The 18463-nt window shown below is 40.0% G+C and overlaps 2 protein-coding genes across 3 annotated transcripts; one reads left to right on the top strand and one right to left on the bottom strand.

The window, feature by feature from the left end:
- Positions 1 to 823: 823 nt before the first annotated feature.
- zgc:103759 (U8 snoRNA-decapping enzyme) lies at positions 824 to 7750 on the bottom strand. 2 transcript variants are annotated; one of them, XM_042491257.1, is made up of 5 exons: positions 7637 to 7750; positions 5490 to 5621; positions 5141 to 5181; positions 1496 to 1739; positions 824 to 1332 (listed from the first exon to the last, which is right to left on the bottom strand). In XM_042491257.1, the coding sequence occupies exons 2-5, from the start codon at positions 5619 to 5621 to the stop codon at positions 1087 to 1089; spliced, it is 663 nt and encodes a 220-aa protein (XP_042347191.1). In that variant the 5' UTR covers positions 7637 to 7750; the 3' UTR covers positions 824 to 1086. The 2 variants fall into 2 exon arrangements, with proteins under 2 accessions (XP_042347191.1, XP_042347192.1); XM_042491258.1 differs by lacking the exon at positions 7637 to 7750 and adding an exon at positions 5797 to 5862.
- On the top strand, positions 7086 to 18182 carry LOC121946610 (glutathione synthetase-like). The gene is made up of 13 exons (XM_042491256.1): positions 7086 to 7254; positions 8378 to 8519; positions 10174 to 10319; positions 10521 to 10596; positions 11165 to 11304; positions 11702 to 11818; positions 12239 to 12319; positions 12874 to 12951; positions 13070 to 13139; positions 14947 to 15141; positions 15303 to 15384; positions 15635 to 15824; positions 16589 to 18182. Exons 2-13 carry the CDS (start codon positions 8388 to 8390, stop codon positions 16716 to 16718), a joined length of 1437 nt encoding a protein of 478 aa, XP_042347190.1. The 5' UTR covers positions 7086 to 7254; positions 8378 to 8387; the 3' UTR covers positions 16719 to 18182.
- Positions 18183 to 18463: the final 281 nt, after the last annotated feature.

Consider the following 18463-nt stretch of genomic DNA (forward strand, 5'->3'; position numbering starts at 1 on the left):
CATCCTTCATCCCATCCCTCCATCGTTTGGGTGCATTCTTTGTCTGATCGCTCAAACATTGTGACATAAACTCATTGTTTTGTTTCTCTCAGCATGTTTTTCGGTACTATATTTACATTCAACATGTCAGATTGATTCACCTGCAGAGAAAAGCTCTGTATAGATTGTACACTTACAGTTGGTATCATGAACATTAGGCAGCATCATGTCTCTGCTCTTGCTCACCGCCAGCAATATTGTCTGGGAATGAGGTTACTAACATCTGGTGCAGGCACGTTACGCGCACCGAGGGTGCACTTAAACGGAATCAAATCTTCGCCCGTAGGCTATATAGTATGTCACGGACGTAATTAATCCTTGGATTGCACCAGCGCCGCCGCAATAACTTCATAAAATGAAACCGCCAAAAAGTGTGAGCAGCACAAAGACAGACAAAGAATTGTACCTGATAGAAAAGAAGGTTGTTTTTTTCCACTGCCCTCTGATCTTGGTTGATATAGACAACCGCAGGGTGCCTACGCATTGCCATATAAGGTGGCACAGCCATTTGTAAAGTCTTTGATTCTTTTCTGGTTACTTTTTGTGGTCATGTGTTGCCTTTTTTTTTGTCTGTTATTTTGCACTAGCTTGCAAGATTTCGATGCATCTGAACTCCTTATGGAATCATTAAAATGCGATCTTTATCATAACATTAACATACCTAAAGTGTTTGAGTTGATCGCCATGGCAATTGCTTTCACATCATGTGATTATTTTTCAACATCTTCTCTTTAAGTTCAGTGACAGGAGCAAAATGACAGAAAATGTCGGAATATTGTGGACGGTTAAATGATTTTATTTGCATTAATGGTAGAGCAGTTGACAATGTTTTCTGCAAACTGTTTGATGCATGAGGCAATTATGAGTCACCAGCTCAGAATCAGTATCAAACTGTGTGTGTGTGTGTGTGTGTGTGTGTGTGTGTAGGATTAAGTGTGTGTTTGTGTGTGTGTGTGTGTGTGTGTGTGTGTGTGTGTCGAACATTGCTGATGGCCAAACTGCATGTGCGTGCCAGAGAGGATGTGCTGAAGCACCTGCATGTGAGTTTCAAAACTGTTTCCTCTTCGCCTCTAGTCGCGCAAGGGCTTCTTGCAGGTCCTCTGCATTGCGTGTGTGTGTCTTCAGTGACTGCCTGAGGGCTTTGTGCAATTCCTCAGGGGCTAATAGGTTGAAGTGCAGCAGAGAGTTGACCAGCTGGAAGCGAGCATTGCCGATAAATGCGTGCGACAGGAAAGGCGCGAGGCCACCCCCGGCTTTCATGGTGTAGAGAGGGACTCTGACCATTCCAAGAACCTGAGAGAGACACGAAGAGAGAACAGGTGATGAGGAACAGAGCATGAGATTGGCTAAATGGCTGCAATCAGTCATTCTAGATGGAAAAGGACACACACACACACACACACACACACACACACACACACACACACACACACACACAAACACACACACGTGTTACCTCCTGTCCGTGATCTACTGCAGTGCATACACATGCTCTCTCCACCTCCTTAATCTGCTCCTCCTCAATCTTCTTCACGTAGAAGTGAGTGATAAGATGGGAGGACGAGGAGGAGGGAGAGGAACCAGGAGCATAGCAGGAGTCCACATGATCTTCAACCAATATTGGCACATCCATGCCCACCTCCTCCAACAATTCCCTGCTAAGCCCCGCCTCCAGGGTCTCCTTGGTTGGGTTAACGAGCCTGTAGCGTGGGGTCAGAGGTCAGCGTCAGATGTGGAGGTTGATAAACAATGTTTGCTGCACTGCTCTCCCGAGACTCCTCAGCGCAGAGGTGAATAAATCAAGCTGATTGAAAAGCTGATTCAATTTAAAACTCCGAAACTAGTTTGCAGAGCGGCTCCTGCCTCAAGTCCATTAAACTGTATAAAAGAAGCGGACATTTTGGCTGACGCCATTGTGTTTTTTTTGGAACCAGAAGTGACCATATTTGGATGAGAGTGTGGTGCTGTGGAGGAGAGAGGGATGGGTCCAAACCCCAAGGAAGTGTGCCAGGCTCTGATGCAAATTTCACATAGTGGCCAAAAGTGGAATTACACCATCTGGGTCTACATTCTACAATTCTACAATTTCATTTAGCAGACGCTTTTATCCAAAGCGACGTACAACACAAGCAAGAATTTAGACTTAAGGAAAAAACCCTTAGTAAGTGCAAAAAGTGCTTCAGGTGTGATTGGTCACAGGTATTGCTGTCTAGTGGCAGAAGAAGTGCCGCACAGCCCCCCCCCCCCCCCCCCTTTTTTTTTTTTTTTTTTTTTGGAAACCAAAGTAATAACCAGTAGCGATCTCAGCATCTGAGATTCAACAATCTCAGTATCACTACTTTTGATGACAGTCAACATACAACATCACACAACTTTGTCAGTGCTAGATAATCATTAGGTGCTGGGTTTTGGACCATCTGACTTAATCTAGCCCAAAGGGCAAAGCGGAGAAGAGTCAGGTTAAGTGCCTAGGTGTTCTCGGAACAAATGAGTTTTCAATTGTCTCTTAAAAGTAGAAAGGGACTCAGCAGAACGCACAGAGTTTGGAAGTTTGTTCCACCATTTGGGAACAACAGAGGAGAAGAGTCTGGCTAGAGATTTAGAGCCGTGCTGGGCTGGAAGCACCAGGCGTCTTTCGCATGCAGAGCGTAGTGGGCAAGAAGGAGAGTAGACCTGGATCAGGGATTCCAGGTAGGCCGGAGCAGTTCTTGTGATTGTTTTGTAAGCCAAGAGAAGTGCTTTGAATTTGATTCTGGCTGCCACTGGAAGCCAGTGAAGAGAAATTAGCAGCGGGGTGACATGTGCTCTTTTGGGGGCTGGTTGAAGACCAGACGTGCTGCTGCATTCTGGATCATCTGAAGAGGTTTGAATGAGCATGCAGGGAGGCCTGCCAGAAGAGAGTTGCAGTAGTCAATGCGTGAGATCACAAGAGCCTGAACCAGAAGCTGTGTGGCCTGTTGGGTCAGGAAGGGTCTGATCTTCCTGATGTTGTAGAGGGCATAACGACAAGACCGAGAAACTGAGGCCACATGAACCTTAAAGGTCAGCTGGTCATCAATCATGACACCCAGGTTCCTGGTCTGTCACATGATAGCCCACGGGCCCAAAAAAACATTTCCCAATTGACTTACATTGGGAGAGAGACTTCACTATCTACATTTAAGCAATCCAGTTCGTTAACATTTGGAAAGTCTAAAAGAGCGGCAAGATTACATTTTTAGACCACCATTCAAGCTAGCAAAGCGCTACACTGGAAGTCAGTCGCTCCGCCAGTGGAGGTTACCCGCTCGGACACACTCGGCCTTGGCCAACCAAGTCTCTAGTGCCTCATGGACCCGTAGATTCTGGTACTTTATACCCAAAAAGAGTGCTTTTTTTTTTTTTTTGCTTCTTGTACCACTGAGCAGCTCTCATTGGATAACAAGTCCCTGACCTCATGGCGGTATCAAGACTTGACTGAGAACCAGAGGACAGTACTGTGGTTGGCACTTGTTAATCACAAGGTAGCCACGCCCTAAAGCATACTAGGGCTGCACCCTTAAAGACAAAAATTTAAATTATCAAGCAAAGACACCTCAGTGGACTGAGGTTTTTCAAGTCGAGCAATCGCTAATTTCTTGTTTTTTATTTATTTATTTTTTTTTGTAAGTCAGTTAGCGTGCTTCTGGGAATGTCTTGGACCCCAGAAGAACATACCGCAGAAACTTTATAACTCTACATAGAAAAATACTAACAAATAGTCCAATATTCTGCCTACAGCCTAATCCGATTCAGCTGACATAACTGTGAGCCAGGCACAAAGCACACCCTGCTTTATCTTCTATTTTTCTGTAAAATGGGACCATGATTTACAAAATGAACATCATGCTGGATTGAAGACTTTAATCTAGCCATCAAGACCATAAACTCACTAATAAACCGAGAGAAGTAAGGTCATTTTCCCATAAACCTCTATACAGTCAGATTTCATTTTGAAGTTGCCCCCTGCTGGCACTTAAAAAAAAAATGCAGGTTCACTTAAAATATAAGCAAAGAGTCTACAGCCACGGCCATCAAGTAACGTGACGTGACTTAAAGCCAGTCTGTGCATACACCCAGCCGACCAATCATGAGCAGCCCTATTCATCATGAGCACATCCATTGGCTAACAGAGCTGTCAATCATAGTGTCTTAATACATTAAATAACGAGTAAAAACCAAACTAATCAGAAGAACAAACACTTGGACAAACACCAGGGGGGTAAGAAATACATAAAATGACAGAAATTATGTTTGGGAAAAATGTATTTGGCGTGTACTTTGACTTTTCAGTTTAGCCCATGTGCTTGCTGTCATGATTACTGTGTTCAACATCTTGATTTAGCATCTAAGCATGCTAATATTTGCATTAATTAGTGTTAAAGACAAAGTACAGCTGAGGTGGATGATAATGTCATTAGTTTGCAGGTCATAAACAAGAGTAATTGATGAAAAGTTGGGACATTTTATTAAAGGGGCTTCATGAATGTCTGAACCACATTTCTTAATAATTGTTCTTAATAACACATCCAACAGTTTGTGATATTTTACTCAAAATCACAAAAAGTTCTATCACTCCGTTGAGAAGATGGGAAGATTTATCACTAGATAAAAAGTACTTTGACCTGCTGTTTAGTAGTTGTTTTTTTTTGTAGTTTAACAGTTTTCATTTTTTTTTATTAGTTATCATGATTTTCAGACTTTTTCATTGCCTCATTATATAATGATACTGAGTTGGCGAAAGATAACCCAGAAATTCTGGCAGTGACTCCTGTTAATCACAGACATAAAAGGCACAAGTGATTCATGCTAAGTTGAATACTTAATAAGTGCTATGTGTCTGGCAGTTATATATATATATTTTTTTTTGCGGTAAGCTAAAGTATCTTACAGAAGAATCTATCATGTCATGTTTCACTGTTTATCCTTGTAGTTTGAGTATTCCAGTGAAAATGTGAATGTTTGTTCTGTACCTGTGCAGCTTTATTTATATCTTTTGACATAAGAGACATACGAACCTCAACTAAACATACCTGTGTGCACATAAAAGGAATAAACAACAGCAGCACCAGGAAAGACTCACCCGCCAGGGAAACCCAGCAGACCGTCAAAGCGCATCTGCATCTGTGGGAAGTGAGAGAGGCTGTTATACACACATACACACACACACACAACCACACAGAGAGGCAGAGATGCTTACACACAAACAGGAGTGTGTTTTCAAGCAAACAGGCAGAGAAACACTGAAAGCAGAGGTGTGCATCACTTTTGTAGGCAGGGACTCAGTCATCTCCATCCAGACACACACACACACACAAAACAAAACACATGCTGCACACACACACACACACACGCGCACACACACACACACACACACACACACACACACACACACACACACACACACACACACACTCAGTGCTCTCCCTCACCAGTATGATATGTTTGATGGGAAACTTCCCAAACAGCTTAGATTTCGTGTCACAGTAGAGCATCACGTGGCACGCATGCTTGCAGCCTGAGCACGCTAACGCCTCCGCCCTCGACAGCTGTCCACTCGCCATCTACAAGTATACACACAAACACAGTGCAAAATCACACAGTCACAGTTCAGTGCTTACTGATCACTCTGCATGGCTGCCCCCCTGTCATGTGCTGCCAATGTGACATCATCCACATACACTTGATGTCTTTGTTTATTTCTGTCCCCCCCCTCCTCACATGGATGAGGTAACAGACCTGAATGAAACCTTCTGATTAGCTTGAAAGCCTTTGGGCTTGTATGCAGAAAAGCTTATCACATGTTATGCAGAACCAGGAAGCTCTACAAGATCTCCGTGACTTGTATTAAAGAAAGCTCTAGCTCCCTCTACTGATGTGGAGTGGGGCTGGCAACTGGGGAAATCCCGAACCTGGACTGACTTTGAATTTATGTAACCTACTGCATACATCTTTTACAATATTTCACATATTTTATGCTTCATTTATTTAACAAGTTATTCAGGATCTTGGGGGGGTTTATAGTTTCCTGTCACCACAAAAGACTCTGCTATTATGGTAATGAATAACATTCTTAAGGGTAATTTATGAGTTGTTATTTATGAGAGGGGAGGGGCATACAACTTTAAATGGCAGTATTTTGGATTATTTGCTGCCCATTTTTCAAAGAAAACATGCCCTCCAAACCAGCTACAGGTTTGAAAGGCATGTTTTCTTTTTTTTTTTAAAAAAAAATGCCAAAATTAGACCATTTATCCAAGCCAGAATCTGTAAAACCAGAAACTCTTCTGTTAGAAAAAGAAAAAAATCTTTGGGTGGCCTTAGGCTCAAAATCACTTTATTCTATATTTCAAATGTTTGCACAAAATAGGCTGTTTGCGCTATCTCGTCAGCATTCAGAACAAGAGTGAAAAACTTACTTAAAAATTACTTTCAAACATCAAATGGCCAGTTTAAAAAAATATAATATCTGATTAATGGAGGAGGCGGGGTCATGCATTTCCCCCAAGTCACATAGGGATGACATCACATGTCCAGTGGGGAAAAAAAAAAGTTTAGACCTTTTCCTCAAAATGTTTGATTAGAAACCAACCTGTAAATATGAGTCAGAAACCGCTCCTGTTTCCGTGGATTTGATGGACTTGTTTGATGGAGCTCTTTTTTAGGCCTATAATTCAATAGTTTTAGTAGATAGACAACAGACATTTTTGCCAGCCGTATTCGTAGGAGAATTACTTTACATGTTATTTTTTGTTGTTGTTGTCATTTTTCCTTGCCTGCAGTTCAGTCAAAACCAATGTCTTACTTCAAAACACACTGACAAACGCCTCTCTCCAGGTAAAATGAAGTGCTGTCTCATTCTTCAGTCAGCATTTTGAGCAGAGCACGATCATGTTCTGTCAGCAGCTTCAATCTTTTTGATGACGTTTTGAACACTGATTGGCTGAACGAAGCATGTGGCTCTATCCAGCCAATAGCATCACTCCCCACCGACCAATGAGCGGTGGGGAGTGTAAAAGGGAGTTCGGCAGCTCCGGAGCTGACTCTCGTGTACTGCAGTAACCTGTGACCATATGCCAGTAATATCTTATCTGTTACATATGATATAACACCTTAGCAATTAATATTATCCGGTCAATACAGACCTGTGCTCGCAGGACACAAAACACCGACTGGAAAAAACCTGCTAACCTGAAGGTAAATAGCTAACTTGTGATTACCACAGTGTTCAACATATGTAACGTTAGCTTCCTGGTTAATAATCAGGTAAGCAGTTAATATACACGTGTTGTAAAGCAGGTATACACAGGTCTAAGTATTATATATAAGAAGCAACTGTATGTACTGTTTTGTGTTATTTTACTAACGCTCTGATGTTTTCATATGTGTTTAATCCTGTCGAATCATTTATTTAATCAATTTTTATTGTATGCATACATGTTGCAGCTTTTTCTGTCTTTGTGTAAAGCATTTTGGTAAACTGACTGCTATACAGTAACAACACAAATATATTAGTTATTATCGTTGTTGTTAGTATTATTTTAGTAGAAGTAGTCGTAGTGGAAGTAGTAGCATTTACCTGGTTGTTGTAATGTCCTTGTAGTTTTCAACAGGTATGTTTATAACTAAATGGCGTGATAGATTATGGAATTTAAATCAGAAAAGTAGCCTCACAAGCAAAATTCAAAACACAGAAATGGAACTAACTGTGGTTCCCTACTTGACTTTAAAGTGAAAAAACTGATAACTAAGCAACACTTGAGGTTAAGTTCCTCAAATGTTCTGTGATGTCATATAATGGTTTTTTTTTCTTCAGAAGTGAAACATAAATTTTAAGGAATACTTCACCCACAAAATGACTATTTGTAAATCAATTAATGTTCAAAACCTTTTTCTTTTATTTTTCGTATGCCCTCACGGAAAAACATTGATTTGTTGATTGTTTTGCGACGAGTTTTACAACTGTAAAACCCTATCAAAACATCTGTTTACAAACTCTCACACATCTCCAGCAGTATTATCCAAGTCTAATTTATCTAGTCATATGTGTGGCACTTCCCAAACACATGCTTTTTTATTAACAAACCTTGGTGTTGGAGTCTGGCTTTAAAGAGAGCACAGAAAAGTTTAATTTTCATTTCCACTTTAAGTTCACTGCAAGAGTTGTTAGAGTTTTTTTCACTGTTAGAGTTTTCTAACAGATGTTTTGGTATAGTTTGCTGCTCTTAATAACGAACTTTTCTTTGTGAATTCAAGGTAAAATGGCATGACTAACTAATGGTCACGTTCATGGTCAATTTGACTGTTTTTAACATTACAGGTAAGTCAGAATGGCCCAGGCTATACCAGACAAGATAATGAAGAATACCACGCTGATAAAAGACTTGGCAGAGGTGGCAAAAGATGTGGCACTTCTGCAGGGTGTCCTGATGAGGATCCAAGAGACCCCCAACTCATCAGAGGTAGGAAGTGAAAACAGAGACACTTTTATCTGCAGAATTCATACACCTTACAGCAGCTGTTTTTTGTGATGAAACCTGAAACAAACAAACAAACAAAACCTGTTTGGATGTCACCTGATAAAAAGAAGTGTTTTTGGAAGGTCAAAACTGCTGCACTTCCATCACAGCTGTGACAGATCGTAAAGAGAAGATGCATCTTGTTTACTTTGTTAATTACTTATGTTGGTTTTGAGCATGTTTTAGGGTGCATTTTCAAATACTTTTTTTGTAGTATGAATATCAATAAGAAACTTGGTGAGGCATGCATACTTATGCATGCCTTTTGATTGATTTCCCCTTATCTTAGACAGAATAATTAACCTTTAAACCCCAGTGGAAGATTATTCATTCAGTATAGTCAAGCAAATAAAAAGAAACCTGAAGAAAGAAGACAAACAGCCGAACTGTGAAAGCATTAGAAAATCATTAACAATCAACTTAGATATCATTTGTTAACATTTAACCCCATTTGACAATAGACAGCTGTGAACGAGTAAAATTCCTTCAGACCTGAATTTCTTAACCTTGTCACTGTTACTTTGTTAACTGGTGGAAATAATCACAAAATATCTCTTAAATCCTGCTATTTCTTTGTCATATTAGCTGTCAGCTTAAGGCTGCAGGATTACAAGTTTAAATGCACAGAGAGGTAAAGAATGTGCATCTCGTTGCACTTGTACATCCCTATATGCCTGTATGTGTATACATGTCATATATGTCTGACTTTGTGAGGCACTTTGGAGCAAAGCCTGTTTGCTTTTTTTAAAAAAACAAGTATATTTAAATAAAAAATAAATGTAAATGAATGAAACTTGTTGCACTTTAGGAGCACTGTAATAAAGTCATCACCGAAGAAGCATCTCTTATGCACAAAGCGAAGAAAGGCAATTTAACAAACTAACAAACACAGTAAAAATGTGCCAATGTGTAGCCATTCAAGCAATCCTGATATCACATCATTTGATTCAAAATGTCTTGTTTTTTTAGTGCGAGAGGGAAATAAACTTGTACAACCACAATAATTATCAGTCCAGCTCTCCCTCTCTATATTTTTCATTCATACGAGCTGTATGTATGAATAAATCCAGCCCAGTGCTTTACGTTTATTATACAGTTAGTTGATAATGTGACAAATGATTTATTGCACTCTGTATACACAACTGGCAGCTGAGCAATTATGGTTGAAGTCATCGCATATTCAATAAAAGAAGACTGAGTTTGAATTTCTAAAAAACAACAGAAAAAAATCAAATGTATTTATTATTTCTAAAGCAAATCAATATGAACGTGTATTTACCATTTATGTGATGTGACAGTGAGCCACAGCCACTAAGAGAGAACATAATTCAATACCAGAGAGCTGTTCAGCCACGGCTGTTAAAACAGGCGTGTTCAATGTGAAGTCATGTTAGGAATTTGTTCCGCTTTAGGGCACAGGATTTGGGACAGACCTTGATTAAGCCTGTGTTTGCAATTACAGGGATTTTTAGCCCAAGTGCTTGTTTTCATTCCTCACATGCCATGTCCAGTGCTTGTGCTTTGTGATGAATAGTTTTTGGATGTCAGCATTCTTTTCTTACATTTTTTAGACTTGTTTTTTTTCTTTTCTTTTCAGTTGGTGACCTACGCTCCCTTCACACTCTTCCCCACACCTGTGCCAAAGGCTGTGTTCCTCCAGGCTCTGGCCGTGCAAACTCACTACAACACACTGGTGGACAAGATCAGCCAGGACACAGACTTTCTGCAAGAGGCCCTTGCGAGGTAGCATATGAGTCACAAAATAATGATGGTGACCCCAGTAGTTTTGAAATGTGGCTTTGCTGTTGAGTTTAACGTAGCAGCACTCCTCCTAAAAAAAATCACAATGTAGTTACCCATTCTGCCTGAATCTGCAACAGCTACTGTAACATATCGATTGACTGGTTTTCAGGAATTTAACAGGTTGACATTCTTTGTTTATAGCACCATTGAAGTGGATGATTTCACTGCAAGGTTGTTCAGGATCCACCAACAAATCCTTAAAGAAGGAAGGTCTCAGGTATGTTGAAATGTTCCATCCAAATGAAGTTATGTACCAGTTTCAAAGGAGTTTGTAATTTTTCCTGATTTAACCATCTATGCAAGTGAGAGTTGATCGACTTTAATTGTCAGCTTTCAGCCATGTTGATCTTTCAGCTGGTGTGACCACACTGGGCCCATCATTGAAAGAACACAATATTAGGGCTGTTATTAACAATAATTTTAAATATTGGTTGATCTATAATTGATTAATGAAATGACATTTACAATAACCTAAATGCCAAAGTGATATCTCTTGAAATTTTATGCATTTTTAAAATGCCCAAAAAAACCAAAACAAATTATAAAATTACTATCACACGAGACAAAGAAAACAAGAAAATGTCTACAATGCTTTTGTTGCCAATTACTTCTCTGTCCCTCAATTAAGTGATCTTTTTTTTTTAAATCTCTCAACAATATGATGAGCTGAGTGGCTCAAGTGTTGATTCGACAGTCTGTGCTGAATGTTCAGCCACGTGCCTAGATTATTATGTTTAAGTGATTAAAGTAGTCTGAGTGGGGATTCTTCTTTGTCTTCTTTCCAGTCCATTGTGTTGGGGCTCAATCGGTCTGACTACATGCTGGACCAAGGAGACGACGGGTCGTCATCTCTGAAACAGATAGAAATCAACACATTTGCTGCCAGTTTTGGTGGGCTCTCATCACGCATGCCAGATGTACACCGGTAAGTCAGTCATTAGAATATCAGCCACAAACTGTGCTTTTGTTTATGAAGTCAACGGTTTTCAAGTGTGATCAAAATAAGTCTAGAAGGGCAATCAACAGTTATGATAAAATCTTTTAGTGATCAGGATTTTTTACACAGACAGTGGTTAAAAGTCGCCCCAAGCAGTCAGATTTGGTCAGTGCTTCCATACAGTGTTGTGGCACGTTTCTGTAAAAGCACATCTCTTTTACCTTTGGTGTAAAATCTTTAGTTGAGGCAAACTTGAGTGTGTTTTTGCTTTATTTAAGAGGAAGAAAAAGCTGACAGAGAGCGAAATCAACTGCAGTCAGACAATAATTGCGTGCAATTCTCTGTGATCAACATTGCTATAAATGTTCTTCATCTTGCTCGACAGACACATCCTTAATGTGGCGGGGCAACTGGAGGAGAGCCAGCGGATCCTCGACAACAACCCTGCAGCTGGTCTGGCCAGAACTATTGCCAAAGCGTGGGAGCTCTATGGATCAGAGAGGTAGGAAATGAACGCAGCCTGACTGTTCATTAATGTCCTGATTTCACTCACATATTGATCCATCTACTTGTGCTGAATGAGCAAACCAGCTGCATCATATCAGAGCCATAAATGAATAATGCAGCCATAAATTACTAATGGATCACTCAAGTAGAATGAAACATCTGCTTTAGTGCTGGGATGATATTTTTGTCATTATTGGAAGCATATGTATACTGTATGCACTATAAGATATTAACAATCACATGTAATAACCAGACTGATCAATAGAAAGCAATTTATTCAGAAATTGGCAGAAAGTACTTGAACAAAAAAAAATACCCGTAAGATCCATGCACCATTCAGCGTTATAAAATGTCCCGATGAATATTTAAAGGTAACAGTGAGAGTGTTTCACAGGAGCAGTTGTTTTCGTTACAGAGCAGTCGTCATGTTCTTGGTGGAAGAGAACCAAAGGAACATCTTTGATCAGCGATACATTGAGAACGAACTGTGGAAGAGGTATGTGTGTGAGTACAGAGGTTTTTTTTTTTGAAGCTGTAAGCAATCCCCTAATAGCTTCAGCTGACATGATTTTTGATATGACAGTAATGCAATTTTAAAAGAGCGAACCTGTCAAACTGAAATATGTTGATTCATATTAAGGCCTTGTTCAGACTGCCAGCCCAGATCTGTCTTCTAGCAAATCCAAAATTGTGGACAGATTGATTTTTGAAATGTCTCGGCAGCAAAAAAAAAACCTACATAAAATGCAATTTTTTGCAAATTCTGTCCAAATCACATTCGGAAATGATTTGAAATGTGAGTCCCATCAAACTGCTACAGATGCGTTTCAGTCTGGATGCTCTGGCCACTCAAATACAGCGTCACAGAGTGCCTTTTGTGTCATTCGCAAAGTAACACAATAATGTCAAGTCCACTATCTATTTTTCTAATCATGTGAGGGTGAGTCAACCATCCAGTTTGTTAAGCACATTCAGGCATGTGTTTGCTTGTTTGAATGGTGTGAAAAGCTTGATCTTTGTAACCAGCACCCTGTCGTCAATGTGTTTCAGCAACATTCCCACAATAAGAATGCGGTTCGACGATGTTTATAAAACAGGATCCCTTGATCAGGACAAGAGGCTGTTTGTGTAAGTCTGCTTCTGTCAGACACAATGTATCATTCATATATTAAAACTATATGTTACACATAGAGATATGATACACTTCAGTTATACTTAATGTGCATTTATATTTCTCTCTCTTCAGTGATGGTCAAGAGGTTGCAGTGGTGTACTTCAGGAACGGCTACATGCCTCAGAACTACACTTCTGAACAGGTCTCCACTTAAATCTTTATTTCTAGTTGGAGTAGTCATAGTTACTATACAAAGAGCAGTCAGGATGGATAATTTTTTTTATGCAGACTCCACCAGTTTCATGAGTTTTGTTGGGATGGACACTGAGGAGTTAAATCTGACCACTTTTTAGGTATACCAAAAAGAGCACAGATACCTTTTTCTTTTTCTCTGTTGCCACATATTGATTATTCTGCCCACTTATATCCTGTGTGGCAGAATAATCAGTTCTCTCATGAGGTGTTGGGGTTTTTTTTTTAAAATGATTTGTTTATTTTTTGTGGGTGTAAGGGGCATTACACAAACATAAAGCAGATGTGGTGACACACAATATATGTGAAGATTAAATGGAACCAAAAAAGCAAACAATAAATAATCAATAAAACAATATCATTGTTATTCTGAGTACGACAACCATTTGGTGTTACTAACGGTGGTTACGTAGAGCCTGTATGTGCGTGCAAAGTTCAGTATGTGTGGCGGGAAGAGTACCGCGCAATGTTTGTTTACTAGAAAGTTTATTTGTTTTTACGAAGTGTGGACACAAAATAAAAAGAGGTAAGATGAGACAAAAGAGGTCGTGCCGTTTGGACTTGTCATCGTAGGAAAAACACAGATGTCGTTGTTACTGTTAATGATGTCAGCATTCCACTTAGGGGAGGACCTGGCATTGTGCATGCCAGCACAGGTGTACTTCTTCACCGACTCACTGGAATGACTTGCTGTGACACTTAATGGAACTGAGACAGTGTCACCTGTGCTTTTCCTACTCTGACATGTTTGCTGTGAAAGGTCTATCAGGGTGCCGCATCACTTTCTGCCCTTCTCCTTTTTTATTTATTGACGGTTGACCAACCAGCTTCGAGGCGCATCACACCCTCATTAATAGGTCCTAGTCTCATGTTCTACTCAGGAGCAGCTGCTCAGTCAAGTCTGACACCTAGTGGTAAAATTCAGTATTCAAGTCTGGTCTGGTGTTTTTGCTGAATAACAAACTGGTTTGAAAATGTTTTACACTTGCCTGACCTTTGGTGGCACTGGTGGAGTCGTGTTGTTTTCAGTTGCAGGTGAGACAATGACATACGATCTATCGAGCCCAAGTCAAGTTTTAATTATGTATAGCCCACATGTATAGTATCACAAATCACAAAATAGCCTCAAGGGGATTTTAAAATATCTGCAGTATACAGGTATGACACCCTCTGTCTTTATAAGCCTGAAGGCTTCTCACATGCTGAAACACTGCACAGCAGTTGATACTGTTACAAGGGGGGATTTTACTGCTCTGGAAAGCTACCACTGCAATGATAGTTTTAGTGGTATGCAGCAGGAATACAGCATTTATAATACAAAGTGATCTACTAGGAATGCATATTTAAATGGTCTACGCTGTCAGATGATGTTGCTTTGCGTTCCAACTTTTTCGAGTGAGAGAGGGCTACATTTAAGTGAATGAAGGGACTGTGCTTCCACGTAGTGGTAGTGTGGGTCAGAATGAAGACTAAAAGAAATCAGACATTTGTGACATTATGTGGTACCTCTGACAGGGATATCTAGCAAACCAACTGTGATGGACACAGATTTGATTCTAAAAAGGATGTTATAGTCTCTAAAAAAGTTTTAGGTCAAGTGAAAATCTTATGCATTACATTGTATTAAATGGCATTTCGCCGCACTGGGTTTTAATGTATTTAGGCAGGTCTGAATCCAGTTGTGTTGAAAAACTGGTTAGTTACAATGTACTGGATGTATCAAAATGAAAGAAAAGATTTTTTTCTTTGAATTGTAGACTTGGGAAGCTCGTCTTCTGATGGAGCGCTCTCTGGCTGTGAAGTGTCCAGATATCAGCACTCACCTAGCTGGAACTAAGAAAGTCCAGCAGGTGCTCGCCAGACCTGGAGTTCTGGAGAAGTTCTTCCCTGACCAGCCCCAAGTAGTGGAGGAGATCAGAGCAACGTTTGCTGGCCTCTACACACTAGACATGGTGAGAAAATAAAACAAACTATGCAGTTGTTTCAGGGGGTTGCATATAAGCCACACATGACGACATCACAATAAGGTTGTACAACTTGTACATGCTACAGTTTACTGTGTTGAGGCTGTCTCACATGTTCCCGTTTTATTCTTTTTTGTTTTTGTGTCTAGGGACCAGAGGGTGACAGAACAGTACAAATGGCTTTGGCAGCACCAGACCGGTTTGTCCTAAAGCCTCAGCGAGAGGGAGGAGGTTCGATGCAAGAAACACCATAAGAAATTAATTTCTGCATGCAGCAAATCCTAAAACCACTTCTGCTTTAAGTACTGGTGCCTAAAGTGGCAGACTTTGAAATGTCAGCACCAGCATGGTAGTGTATACTACAGTTAAAAAGAAGAAGAAGAAGCTTTGCTGATTTTTACAATATGTAACTTTATCTTTCTATAATATTTGCAGTAAATAAACAGAGTTTTTTTTTTCAAATCTGTCATCATTTTTTTAGGTAACAACATCTATGGATCAGAGATCTGTCAGGTCCTGCAGGGAGTAAAGGAGAACACAGAGAGAATGGCCTATATTCTGATGGATAAAATCAATCCAACCCCTGTGCAGAACTACCTGTTGAGACGAGACAGTCCTCTCCAAATCAGTAACTGTCTCAGTGAACTGGGAGTGTTCGGAGCATATGTCAGGTATTTAGTCACTATTTCACTGACAAATAATGCATTGTTTTTTTGTGGAAAGATGCATTCTTGAAATAAAAGTTTTTGTTCTTTCAGGACAAGTTTATTCAGTGAGGTTTTAACTCCTGCTCATTATCTCAGAGCTGTACTGCAAGCAGATCGAGTAGCTATGTAATTCAACATTTATTTCCTAAATAATGCATTGCCCATTCAAAGCATGCCTGTTCAGAAGAAGGCCGATCGCTCAGCCTGTGGTATTGCTGCTTGCTGCTTTATAGAGAATAACACATATATAAACAGCCTCACACTGGACACTGCACATCCTCGGGCATTGAGCAATCCACCTGCAGTGGTATTCTTGCGTCATTTTGGTATAAAAGCTCATACAAATATTTTATGGCCTCAGTGGCATCAAAGACACTTCTTCTACCACTGCCAAAGGATTATGTTTCACTTTCATTGGCCTGGCACTCTGCTGCTCCATCTGTGTCTAGACTATGCTCCATCTGTGCCCATACTGTGCTCAGTACAGTATTTTTTTTTCCAATTGTGAACCTACTGAACGGTCCAGCTCCAAATATTGAAAATCACTGTGTGGCGGCAGATGTTCTAATCAAGGCAGGCTGACACAAATCAATAAATGTGTGGGAAACCCTGACTTCAGACATAATAATATCAGTCAGGAGAGTGTACACTTGTTATCCTGTGAAGTTTACATTAAATATTTTAGGATTTGCTATACCTATCTTTCACTTCTCTTTGTTTCCTTACAGGCAAGGTAAAGACATGGTGATGAACGAGTGTGTGGGTCATCTGCTACGGACCAAGAGTTCAGAACACTCGGACGGAGGCGTCGCAGCAGGAGTGGCTGTGCTGGACAATCCTTTCCTTGTCGAAAATTGACAATACTAGCTGCTTTCAAAAACAAAAACGCACAGGGATTACGACGAAATCAAGGTTGCACACTCACACAGTTACTTTGGCTGCTACAGCTCGAAATTGAGCATAGTCCCACGATAACATACTTGACACAAGCTGGACAGACATACTATCAGTGCAGGCTTCAGATGAAGCCTCCAGGACTCCTGATGTAAGAGGTGATGCAGTATATTCAAGTCTTTGTATTATTTCTAGTGTAGCTTGGTGTTATTCACCTACATTACCAATGCCAGTGGTTCCAGAAGGTACAACGACTGTGTTTGTTATCAGCTTTTGATATCATGTTGATTCTTTTTAAGTGGAGAGCAGCTCTCAATTACACACTCAAGGCAAGTGTAAACACTAAAACCCAGTACGAGATTTGAACGGATTATTTTTACATAATAACAGTTTGATTACATGTTTACGTGCCCTAATTCTCAGTAAATGAGCCTTTATTTACTTGAAATGAATTAAGGACCAGTTGAATAGATGATGTGAAACCATTATATGTAGTATGTTAATAATAGTAAAAATGTTGATAAAAATCTCACTTACTGTCATTCCCTTAGGGACATAATCAAGAGGAGGGGTAAATGCATGTTTATAGTGCTTTTCTAGTGAGTTTTACACTCAAAGTGCTTTCCCACTATGACTTACATTATCTATTCACACATTCATACATTGGTGGCTAAGGCTACTGTACAAGGTGCACATTTTAAAAAAAATTCATACACACCCCAACACTGATGTAACAGCCGTCAGCAGGGATTTGGGCTTCAGTATCTTGCCCAAGGGTGCATTGACTCATTGACTGTAGGAGCCAGGGATCAAACCTTCCGATAAGAGGATGTCCCGCTCTAACTTCCAGTGAATGCATCACAAATAATGTGACAGTTAGTCACTTTGTTAGCGTGCAGGTTGCAGTAACATTATCCTTAATAGCTAGGAAAAAAAGAATGTTTTGCAAGACAGCTAAGCTTTTACTTAAAGTTTCCGGGTGATTTGCTTAGTTCCTTGTAGATTTGTAATATGCCAGTTTTATAAGGAAACCTTTTTTTTTCTTTACGTGTGTCCATGTGTATCACTCTTGATCCCCTCCCTAAACTTCTTTAGTTTATGTGGGTCTGTGGGCTCTCCTTGAGTTTGTAACTGGCAGGAGTGAAAAACGGTTCTGTTGATCCATTCAAAGCTGATCTGAACATGATTCTGAACTTTCCGTTTGCGCGTTTTTTTGTTTTTGTTTTTTTCTTAAAATCATTTTGTGCCCCCTCTCTGAATTTAAACGCAGCACAGACAAAGCTCATCATGAGTCATATTTATTCCTTAGCAGCAATTTAAGTCACAGCGTGGATAATTGATCATTTGATCCAGTCAAAGCTGATCAGATTGATGGATTAGAGGAGCAGTTGCTTCAGAGGAAGTGAAAATAAACTTCAAGACCCAGCAGAATTGAGTTTAAGTTTCACTTAAACTGCACATGGTGTTCTATTGCTCCGTCTGTGCCCAGAGTATGCTCTGCGCTCCAACAGTGTGGTGCTATAAATAATTGAATGGTATATATATCTCACCAGTGCGTCTGTGGTGCTGTTCCAGAAAAGTTCTATAAGTCCAGTTACAAAAAATATAAAATCTATTAATGGCTTTCATCACAAAGGTATTAATGTAAGGGAAACCCTGTAGAAACATCTCACAACATGTTGCAGTATGATTCAACACCACTGCAGCAC

The sequence above is a fragment of the Plectropomus leopardus genome, chromosome 8 (assembly GCF_008729295.1).
Source record: "Plectropomus leopardus isolate mb chromosome 8, YSFRI_Pleo_2.0, whole genome shotgun sequence".
Lineage (NCBI taxonomy): Eukaryota > Metazoa > Chordata > Actinopteri > Perciformes > Serranidae > Plectropomus > Plectropomus leopardus.

Coding starts and splice junctions, on each gene's coding strand:
- zgc:103759 (XM_042491257.1), bottom strand. CDS start 5,621: ATGGCGAGTGGACAGCTGTCGAGGGCGGAGGCGTTAGCGTGCTCAGGC. Junction 5,182..5,489: donor CCATCAAACATATCATACTG/GTGAGGGAGAGC, acceptor CACTTCCCACAG/ATGCAGATGCGCTTTGACGG. Junction 1,740..5,140: donor CTGCTGGGTTTCCCTGGCGG/GTGAGTCTTTCC, acceptor CCCACGCTACAG/GCTCGTTAACCCAACCAAGG.
- LOC121946610 (XM_042491256.1), top strand. CDS start 8,388: ATGGCCCAGGCTATACCAGACAAGATAATGAAGAATACCACGCTGATA. Junction 12,952..13,069: donor CAGGACAAGAGGCTGTTTGT/GTAAGTCTGCTT, acceptor CTCTCTCTTCAG/TGATGGTCAAGAGGTTGCAG. Junction 13,140..14,946: donor AGAACTACACTTCTGAACAG/GTCTCCACTTAA, acceptor TTTGAATTGTAG/ACTTGGGAAGCTCGTCTTCT.